An 11,333-nucleotide genomic window follows, 5' to 3' on the forward strand; every position below is an offset into this window, starting at 1 on the left:
GATGACTGAGTGAATCTCTTCCCACACTTAGAGCAGGCGAATGGCCTCTCCCCAGTGTGAATTTGCTGATGTACAGAGAGGTGAGATGATCGTCTGAACCCAGTCCCGCAGTGAGAGCACCTAAACGGTTTCTCGTCAGTGTGAACACGTTGATGGCTGATCAGATCCCCAGAACTTTTATAGCACTTCCCGCAGTCTGGACATTGAAACGGTCTCTCCCCAGTGTGAACTCGCTGGTGTTTCCGCAGGGCTGATGACTGAATGAATCCCTTCCCACACTCCGAGCAGGTGAATGGTCTCTCCCCAGTGTGAACTCGCTGGTGACTCCGCAGAGCCGTGAACTGAGTAAATCCCTTCCCACACTTGGAGCAGGTGAATGGTCTCTCCCCAGTGTGACTGCGTCGATGAGTTTCCAGGCTGGATGGGTAAGTGAATCCTTTCCTACAGTCCGCACATTTCCACGGTTTCTCCTCAGTGCGCCTGCATTTGTGCCTCATGAGGCCTGATGATCGAGTGAATCCTCGTCCACACACACAACACGTGTACGGTTTCTCCCCACTGTGAACGATGCTTTTTCCTTCCATGTTCAAAATCCGCTGATATTCAGGATACAATATATTGAGGACTCTGTCAGATCCTGATGTGATGTTTGGTTTGAGTTTCCGGACTTTGAAGCCTCATCTTCAAACACCCTGTGAAACGGATTCAAAACAGAAAATAGGGAGTGAGAGAGAACCCACAAAAACACAAAGGCAGGTTGTGAAATTGAGCTGAATGAATCTGGTAATTTGTGGGGCTGGCCCTGGGAAAAAGTGACCATGAAAACTGCTGGATTGTTATAAAACCCAACTGGCCTCTTTGGGAGGAGAGAGAAAGAGGTGAAGAGGGATTTTGTATATCTACAAGAAATATTAAGAGAGTAGTTGGCAAAGCAAATTTGATTTTGAGCTTCATAAACAGTAATATTGATACCAAAACTATGCTTCTGGTGGCACAGTGATTAGCACTGCTGCCTCACAGTGCCAGGGATCCGGATTCAATTCCAGCCTTGGTGACTGTGTGGAGTTTGCATTTTCTCCCAGTGTCTGCGTGGGTTTCCACCCGGTGCTCAGGTTTCCTCAAACAGTCTAAAGAAAAGCAAATTAGGTGGATTGGCCTTGATAAATTGTCCCTTAATGTCCAGGGATGTGCAGGTTAGGTGGAGCTATGGGGTTACAGGGACAGGGTAGGGGTGTGGGCCTAGGCAGGGTGCCCTTTCAGAGAATCAGTGCAGACTCGATGGGCCGAATGGCCTCCTTCTGCACTGTCGGAATTCTATGGTTCTAATTCTATTCTATGAATCTTTATAAAGCTCTGGTCACCACCCTTCAGGAAGAATGGGAAGGTTCTCGGAGAAGGTGCAGAGGAGATTTACCAGAATGGTTCCAGCAAAGGAGGTTGAGGGGAGATTTGATTCTGGGACACAAGATTATGCCAGATTTCCATCAGGTGGACAAAGAAACTGTTTCCATTCACTGGTCGTACAAGCAGTCGGGACACAGATTTAAAGTTTTGGGTAAAACCTGGATTGAACGATTTTAGATCCTGAGGGGTCTTGACAGGGTGGATGTGGAGAGGATGTTTCCTCTTGTGGGAGAATCTGGAACAAGGGGGTCACTGTTGCAAAGTCAGGGGTCACCCGTTTAAGATGGAGATGAGGATTTTTTTTCTCGAGGGTTGCAAGACAGGGGGTGGCATAGTGGTTAGCACTGCTGCCTCACAGCACCAGAGACCTGGGTTCAATTCCCACACTGACTGTGCGGAGTTTGCACTTTCTCCCCGTGTCTGTGTGGGTTTCCTCCGGGTGCTCCGGTTTCCTCCCACAGTTCAAAGATGTGCAGGTTAGGTTGAATCAGTTAGGATTGTATTCGCTGGAGTTCAGAAGAATGAGGGGGGATCGCATAGAAACCTATAAAAAGTGAGTGGCGTGGTGGCATAGTGGTTAGCACTGCTGCCTCATATCGCCAAGGACTCAGGTTCGATCCCTGTGGAGTTTGCACCTTCTCCCTGTGTTTGCGTGGGTTTCACCCCACAAATCCAAAGATGTGCCGGGTAGGTAGATTGGCCACGCTAAAACTGCCCCTTAATTGCCAAAAACAAACTGGGCTCTCTAATTTATGTTTAAAAAAAAAACAGATTCAGGAGGGATGTTCCCGATAGTGGTGTGTCCAGAAATAGGGGTCACAGTCTGAGGATACGGGGTAGACCATTTAGGACAGAGATGAGGAGAAATTTCTTCACCCAGAGAGTGGTGAGCCTGTGGAATTCGTCGCCACAGGAACTAATTAAAGCCAAAACATTGCACGTTTTCAAGAAGTAGTTAGATGCAGCACTTCAGATAAAGGGGATCAAAGGATATGGGGGGAAAGCGGGATTAGGCTATTGAGTCTAATCAGCTCTGATCGTAATGAATGGTGGAGCAGGCTCGAAGGGCCAAATGGTCTCCTCCTGCTCCTATTTTCTATGTTGCTCCGTATCTATGGATGTAAATGGTCCAGGAGGTATGAGGAAGAATGTTTTTACACAGCCAGTGGCAATGACCTTAAACCTGCTGCCTATGACAGTGTTTGGAAATAGACACAATATTTTTTTTTTTATAAATTGGATAGAAACCTGAGAGAAATAAACCTGTGAGGATACAGAGACAGAGCAGGAGAGTGACTCTGAATGGATTGCTCCAGATAATAATAATCTTTATTAGTGCCACAAGTAGGCTTATATTAACACTGCAATGAGGTTACTGTGAAAATCCCCAAGTCGTCACACTCTGGCGCCTGTTCGGGTACACAGAGCGAGAATTCAGGATATCCAATTCAGCTAACAAACACGTCTTTCGGGACTTGTGGGAGGAAACCGGAGCACTCAGAGGAAACCCACGCAGCCATGGGGAGAACGTGCAGACTCCGCATAGACAGTGACCCAAGCCAGGAATCGAATCCGGGTCCCCGGCGCTGTGAAGCAACAGTGCTAATCACCTTGCAGATTAGAGAGCTAGCATGAACTCAATGGACCGAATGCCCTTCTATGCTCATAATGACTAACATTTTTTGTTTTTCTAAATTAAAAAAATAAATTTAGAGTACCCAATTCATTTTTTCCAATCCACCTACCCTGCACATCTTTGGGCTGTGAGGGCAAAACACACGCAAACAATGTGCAAACTGCACATGGACAGTGATCCAGAGCCGGGATCGAACCTGCAACCTCGGCGCTGTTAGGCAGCAATGCTACTCACTGTACCACCGTGCTGCCAGCTGACTCTGACATTTTTGTCTAATCTCGCCTTGTAATTTAACCCAACCCCGGGGGGTTCAGATATCACTCCAGTAAATCTGTGCTCACTCCCACCGAGGCCATTCTGTCCTTCCTTAGATTTGTTGCCCAGAACTGAACACAGTTCTCCAGGTTTGGTAGAACTGGGGTTTGTGAATCTCGGGGCTTTTCCAGTCACACTGAGACCTGAAATCTTCCCGAACAGACAAACCTTTTACCTTCCACACCCAGATGCTGCTGATATTCAGGTTCTGATGAATCGAGTGACTCTGTGACGTTTGGTTTGCGTTTCCCGCCTGTTAAACCTCCACTTCCAGTATCCTGTAAATTTACAGAAACCACACTGTCAGTTTAGGATAGAAATTCACAACATTGTCTCCTCACCAACTTTGATTAAATGTATGCCTGGAGGTTTGATCACATGACCTGTCACCATCCTGGATGGTGGTTTAGCACACTGGGCTAAATCACTGGCTTTTAAAGCAGACCAAGGCAGGCCAGCAGCACGGTACAAGTCCCATACCAGCCTCCCCGAACAGGCGCCGGAATGTGGGGACTAGGGGCTTTTCACAGTAACTTCATTGAAGCCTACTCTTGACAATAAGCGATTTTCATTTTCATTTCATTTCCTCCAGCCATTAATCGGTCAACACATCCATCCTTGTGACACACTGCCTTCCTCGGCCAATTGGGAAGCAAAAGGACTCCTGACCTACCAGGAAAATGTTTGACTTGGGCAGCACAGTGGTGCAGTGGTTAGCATTGCTGTCTCACGGCGCTGAGGTCACAGGTTTGCTCCGGGTCACTGACCGTGTGGAGTTTGCACATTTCACCCCTACAACCCAAAGATGTGCAGGTTAGGTGGATTGGCTACGCTAAATTGCCCTTTAATTTGAAAAAATGAATTGGGAATTCTAAATTTATTTTTTAAAAGTAAAAAAGATTGACTATCAGCCAAACAACCTTTATCCCATTTTCAATATTTTTTTATCCACTGAAGAGAAATGTTCAAATGTATTTTTTACTGTCCTGACCCAAAATTAATATCTTTACTGTCCAAATCATGTTCCAGAGTCACAAAAATATTTTGTACTGTAATGATCTTCCAGGCACCCAGGTATGAATCTCACCAAGGCAGAAGGTAAAATCTGAATTCATTGAAAGTTTACTTTTTAAAAATAAATTGAGTGTACCCAATTCATTGTCGCGCGACACCCGTTCATCCGCTGTCACAGCGTCTGCATGGTCTAGCCAACGTACCACGCTTCGGGAGCTTATTGGGGGTTTGTGAATCCTCCCCGCCCACCTGCCAGAGTTTCCTTCCCAGGCAGTTCCCTTCCAGTCGGGGAACACTTCAGCAGTCAAGGGCATTCAGCCTCTGATCTCCGGGTAAGCGTTCTAAGGCAGCCTTTAGGATGCACGACAACGCAGAATCGCCGAGCAGACTTATAGCCAAGTCCCGCACACATGAGTATGGCCTCAACCGGGACCTTGGATTCATGTCACATTACATTCACCCCTCCACCATCTGGCCTGGGCTTGCAAAATGCTACCAACTGTCCAGGCTTGAGACAATTCACACTTCTTTAACCTGGATTCCCCCTATCTCTGGATCTGTCAAGACTTAATTACCTGCAAATGCTTGCATTCAAAGCATTGCCTGGCATCTTTGACTTTGCCTCTGTATATATTTCTGGAACAAACCTCTTCATTCACCTGAGGAAGGAGCAGTGTTCCAAAAGCTAGTGATTTGAAACAAACCTATTGGACATTAACCTGGTGTCAGACTTCTTACTGAGCTCACCCCAGTCCAACACCGGCATCTCCACATGATTGTGAAGGGTTTGCTCCAGCTCTCAATGCCCGGGGACTGATTGACGGCAGATTCGGACCAATAGAAAGAGGGGGCGGGGCTGGAGGACCGAACACGTTCCTCCAGCCAATCAGAGTGAATGGGAGGCGGAGCAAAGCCGGGGCTCTCGCTCCCTCCGCATGCGCCCGGTCACCCGGGCCTGTCTCGGGCAAAAGCCCGAGCAGCGATCGCCAATTCAACTCCCGTATCCGAGCTTCGTAATCCGAATTTGGGGCCTACACGGAGTGTTTATGAAACCTCCCGACCCATCCACCGGCTCCATCTCTACCTTATGACTCACCCGAGCTGAAATTGACCGGCTAAGAATTTCCGCCAGACCGCCGAAATCCTGATCTATCAACGGCACTGCGCATGCTCCAATAAAGGATGGCGATTGGGGCTCAGTGACGCCCCTGATTCACTCTGATTGGCTGGAGGAGCAGCTGGGTCCTCCAGTCCCGCCAGTTTCTTTCTATTGGTCTAGAGCTGCCGTCAATCACTCCCCGGGCAAGGTGATGTGGAGCATGCGCATTGCCGATGCTGGACTCAGCCGGGAGGTTTCACCGGAATCAAACCCGGGTCCCTGGTGCTGTGAAGCACCAGTGCTAATCACTGTGTCACCGTGAGGTACAGGAGCAGATGTACCTATGTGTATATGTGCATAAGTCATTAAAGATGGTAGGATAGGTGAAGAGAACAGTTAAAAAGGCATATGGGTCAGCACGGTAGCACAGTGGGTAGCACAGTTGCTTCACAGGTCCAGGTTCGATTCCCAGCTGGGTCACTGTCTGTGTGGATTCGGCTGTATCTGCATGGCTACCCTCTGGGTGCTCCAGTTTCCTCCCACAATTCCCGAAAGACGTGTTTGTTAGGTGAATTGCACATTCTGAATTCTCCTTCCGTGAATCCGAACAGCTACCAGAATGTGGTGACTAGGAGCTTTTCACAGTAACTTCGTTGCAGTGTTAATGTAAGCCTACTTGTGTCAATAAAAATTATTAAAGGTTATTATAATATTCTACAATAAGGGCATGGAGTACAGTAGCAAGCTGGTTCTGCTGAACTTATATGAGACACTAGCTAGACCACAGTTGGAATATTGTGTACAGTTCTGGGTGCCACAGAACTGTATACAATATTCCAACTGTGGTCCATGGTAGACTTCTTCCAACTAACAACAGGAGATCCAGGAACAGGTAACAATAGTTAATTTCAATTCAAGCATGGATGGAACTATCCCAGTGAAACGTCTGTAGGAGCACCTTCCCCTGAACCAGATCTTTGACTTTCCCACCTAAATGTTTAATATTACCTGGCTGGAGCTCAGAAAGGAAAATTTGAAGAGTAGTGACCGTATGACATTGTCCACGAGCATGGTGACCATCCACATCTAGTCCCTTTTGGATAAAATCAAACATAGTAATTATTCTCAATCTAGTTATCAGACTTCTTAAATTTTGTACCTGACACACTTATTTCCATAGTAACATAGATACCATGCTTCCTTCCCTCAGTTCTGAATAGCCCATAAAAGACTTGTTCTTCCCAATTTATCCCGACCATCATGTGGAACTTCCCAACTAGTCTTCCTGCTGCATGGCTGGATTAGTTTGGACACAGGTTCAGGTGCTGATAAACATCCTGGTGTTTCCTCAGCCACCAGAACTAATTATGAGCATATGGGGACATGAAAGACAAAAACACTCCCCCAATTTGATCCCTAAACAAAAAATCTTTTTGTAAGACATCAAGATGTGACCCAAATCGAATTAGAGCCTCTTTGTGATAGAAAACCTCATCATGTAGGATGGGTGAGTCCTTGCTGTGAGAGATAAGGGAAAGTCTATGACCTCTTTACCATTCTCACGCTAGGGTAAGGTTCCTGACAAGTGTTTTAAATCAGGTTTATCTGGAGTCTGTCATACCGGTGCCAATGATTTTACTTTGGGTGGATCCCATGGACCCTCCTCTAGAGCAGCATTCCTGGTGAGTCAGACTGCCTGGTTATTACCATCACCCTCTTCACCAATTCCTGCTACTGATGTACCTTCACCTCGCAAATAACAACTAGTTCTGGACAATTACTAGCAACATCCGAAATCATTCAGAGTTTGGACTGGTGTGTGAGTGATTTCCTTTCTGCTGTGGAGAAGCTGTGTGTTTTTTGCCAGATAAATATGTTTTCACTGAGAGTGTTACAACTAATGGAGCTTTCAGAATTGTGGTTGATTCTGTCAACAGATTCAAGGGCAATAATAATGATGATGTCCTCAGATTGATAGGATAAATGATGTGATGGTGTGGAGTTTGCACATTCTCCCGTGTTTGCATGGGTTTCGCCCCCACAACCGAAAGATGTGCAGGGTAGGTAGATTGGCCACGCTAAATTGTCCCTTAATTGAAAAAAATGAATTGGGTATTCTAAAAGAAAACGGGCAAATCATTGTTTTCCACAGGGGTGAATGTGACTATGAACAATCCAATTGGAAAACAGCAGATACACATTGTTCTCACTCTGCCAGCAGGGCTGTGGGATTCAATGAAGAGATCTTCCAAAGAGCCAGTACAAGTCTAATGGGCCAAACGACTTCCATTCATGCAGTATCATTCTGTGAAACACTGAATATTCAGTATCAGGAATAGAGAGAGAAAGCGAGAGGGACCAGTGACGGCGCGCGCGATTGAACCCAGCCAGAGTCAGTACCATGAGAGGAGGTAAGAGAGGAAACAGCATAGAAGCTTGAACACCTCTGCGTGGTCACACAAGAGAACACTGAGCAAACGGAACATAGTAGATCACCAATTCACAATTTGAGATTTTTAATTAATTAATCTCAAATCGTAACAAAGTTATTTGGTTGAGTGTTTCGGATTTGATTGGTAGGACTATTACCAATCATTCCCTGCGGTTGTGAATGTGCCCTATTCACTCCACAGGAGGCCAGTGAGCAGGCGCAGTGCTGTATCCGGAGCATGCGCAGTGGTGTCTCCGGTGCATGCGCAGTGGAGGCTGTATCTGGAGCATGCGCATTGTCACTTTGTTCGGAGCCCTGGCAGTGCGGAAGCGCCTTTGTGGTGGGTTAGAGTCGGTGGGGCGGAGTGAGTAATGGAGCTGTGAGTCCGGGTGGAGAGGGAACGGAGGCTTCATAAACACCTGGTACAGGCCCCACGGCCGGAATCAGATCCTGCATGTCCCGAGTTTGCAGCTGCGGAGGTTCTATCCGGGAAAGGCCCAGTTCCAGCGGCGCCATCTCTGTTCAACAGGGAGCAGGGCGCATGCGCGGTCATTTTTGCGGAGCAGCAGATTCAGGGTCCCGGTGACCAGGAGAGAAAATGTTTGAGTAAATGAAAGGTGCGAAATACGGGCGCCCTCTTTATATGATATGGAGATGCCAGCGTTGGGCGGGGGTGGGCACAGTACGAAATCTTAAAACACCGGGTTAAAGTCCAACAGGTTTGTTTTGAATGGCTGGCTTTCGGAGCACAGCTCCTTCCTCGGGTGAATGAGGAAAAATTTCTTCCCTCAGAGGGTGGTTAGTTTTTGCAATTCTCTTCCCCAGAGAACAGTGGAGACTGCATCATTAAATATATTCGGAGCAGTGGGTGGAAAGTTACAGCATTTGGGGAATGAGATAGGAAAGCATGTTTCACAGCGACTACAATTGTCTGTTCTGAATTTGTGAGCTGTACTGATAGTGATGACATTTCTAATATCCTTTAATAGAATATTAAAAGCAAGATCTGACGGCGTCATTCGGCCATTTTACGATCAGTGTGACTGGAAAAGCACCGAGACACGGACACCAGCACCATGAGGAAACCATGGAAATGTGGAGATTGTGGGAAGGGATTCACTTTCCCATCTGAGCTGGAAACTCATCAACGTACTCACACTGGGGAGAGACCGTTCACCTGCTCTCATTGTGGGAAGGGATTTACTAATTCGTCTGACTTGTTGAGACATCATCGAGTTCACTCTGGGGAGAGCCCATTCACCTGCTCCATGTGTGGCAAAGGATTCAGAGATTCATCCAGCCTGCTAAAACATCAGCGAGTTCACACCGGGGAGAAGCCATTTACCTGCTCAGTGTGTGGGAAGGGATTTACTAATTCATCCAGCCAGCTGAGACATCAGCGAGTTCACACTGGGGAGAGACCATCCACCTGCTCCGAATGTGGGAAAGGATTCAGAGATTCATCCTGCCTAATGGCACATCAGCAAATTCACACTGGGGTGAGACTATTCACCTGCTTACTGTGTGGGAAGGGATTCACTAATTCATCCAACCTGCTGATACACCAGAGAGGTCACACTGGGGAGAGACCATTCTCCTGCTCTGTCTGTGGGAAGGGATTTACTATTTTATCCAACCTGCTGACACACCAGCGAGTTCACACTGGGGAAAGACCATTCACCTGCTCCGTGTGTGGCAAGGGATTTACCAATTCATCGAACCTGCTGACACACCAGCGAGTTCACACTGGGGAAAGACCATTCACCTGCTCCGTGTGTGGCAAGGGATTTATCAATTCCTCCAACCTGCTGACACACCAGCGAGTTCACACTGATGAGAAGCCGTTTATATGCTCCGTGTGTGGGATAGGATTCAGAAATGCATCCCATCTGCGGAGGCACGAGCGAGTTCACAAGTAATTAGAGGGGTTGGATTCTGCTGTTAATCACAGCCAGGACTGAACCATGTTCATTCTGACATTTGGTGAACAGGGAAGGTCAGAGGGTTTCCCTCTCGACTGGTCGGTCTTCCAATTTTCACTCCAGTGGACTGATTCTCTTTGAGCAAGAGCACATTTCCACTGCAATGATCTGCAAATGCAGATATAGTACATTAATTTTATCCTGTTTAGTAAATAGTCTTTTGTCTACCCCAAAAGGTGTCCTGTCTTGTCTTTCATCCGTCCTCATTCTGAGTGTTGGCCGCTGTCTCGACAATCTTTCTCACTGATTTCTCCGCTGCTCTCACTGCCTGTCCCATCGAGAGGCCAGTCCACATTCTGATATTATCCACCCAGGCCACCTTTGGGCTTTCCTTGTGCACAGTTTCCAGGTGCCCGCCATTGCCTCTTTGTCCAAACACTCCCTTCCTATTCACAACACATGTCCAAAATACGTGAGCTTCCTTGATATCAGTGCCTCAAACAGGTTCCTCCGAACACCAGCTTTCTCCAGCTCCCACTCATTCATCCACTTTGCCGTCCATGACAGACAGAATACCCGTCTGAGTCCTTTCAATCCTCTCCAAACTCTTTGAACTTGTTGTCGCCTGCCAAATCCTTACCCATCTTTTCAAGAACTCTCATGTTTTAATCCCTTCAATTAGGTCTCTGCCCTGTCACAGTAGCGAAATACGAGAGACAAACACAATCTCACTCGGAGAGAAGGACAGACAATCCGCGAGTTTGGACCCAACACTGATCTGTTCATAAGACCAGAAGACAAGGACAACAGCACAGTCATTATCGAGAGACAACAATATCTGCTGGAGACAGATAGGGAACTAAACAACATGAATCACAACACCAAGCTATCTAGACCCATATACCCAAGACAGGAAGGAGAATTGGAGACAGGCTGCAAGAACTCAGACTGCAGATACATTAACCAAACGGATGGAATATCTGAGGGGACAACAGGACGAACTAAGGAAGTTATATATACTCCTTTAAATACACAAACACGGAGACTTCCGGTGGCTGTGATGGAGTAGGAAGCCACACATTTGGGAGATCCCGTTTTAAAGAGACTTTTCGGCTCTTTTGAGAGCCCAAAACGGAAATTTCTCGACGTCTCCCGGTGGGGGAAGGTGTCCTGAACGACTTTCCCCGCAGTCCATGCCTCGAACTCGGAGTGGAAAGGGGGAGAAAACGGCAGCAGCTCCTCAGAAAAAACGGGGGAAGGAATCCAAGATGGCGGCCGGGGGAGCTCCAGAGGAATGGAGGCTGTGTGCCCAGGAGCAACAAACTGATCTCCTGCGCTGCTTTGAAGAATTCAAGGATGAGGTACTGAGCTCTCTGCAGGAAACAAACAGAAGGCTGTCAGAGATTCAGTCCACCCAGGGTGCTGCCATCAAGGAGTTGCAGACGCAGGCCACTGAACGAGAGGAGGAGGCCGTGGTCCTCGTGAGTAAGGTGCAGGGGCACGAGGCACTCC

General features: G+C 47.4%; 1 protein-coding gene across 5 annotated transcripts; it reads left to right on the forward strand.

Moving 5' to 3' along the window:
• Positions 1-7,846: 7,846 nt before the first annotated feature.
• On the forward strand, positions 7,847-10,050 carry LOC119959565 (zinc finger protein 239-like). Of its 5 annotated transcripts, none has more exons than XM_038787770.1 (2): positions 7,847-7,879; positions 8,889-10,050. In XM_038787770.1, the coding sequence occupies exon 2, from the start codon at positions 8,976-8,978 to the stop codon at positions 9,816-9,818; it is 843 nt and encodes a 280-aa protein (XP_038643698.1). In that variant the 5' UTR covers positions 7,847-7,879; positions 8,889-8,975; the 3' UTR covers positions 9,819-10,050. The 5 variants fall into 5 exon arrangements, with proteins under 5 accessions (XP_038643698.1, XP_038643695.1, XP_038643696.1 ...); XM_038787767.1 differs by lacking the exon at positions 7,847-7,879 and adding an exon at positions 8,186-8,516; XM_038787768.1 differs by lacking the exon at positions 7,847-7,879 and adding an exon at positions 8,201-8,239.
• The last annotated feature ends 1,283 nt before the right edge of the window (positions 10,051-11,333 follow it).

Source organism: Scyliorhinus canicula, unplaced genomic scaffold, assembly GCF_902713615.1.
Source record: "Scyliorhinus canicula unplaced genomic scaffold, sScyCan1.1, whole genome shotgun sequence".
In the NCBI taxonomy this organism is placed as follows: Eukaryota; Metazoa; Chordata; class Chondrichthyes; order Carcharhiniformes; family Scyliorhinidae; genus Scyliorhinus; species Scyliorhinus canicula.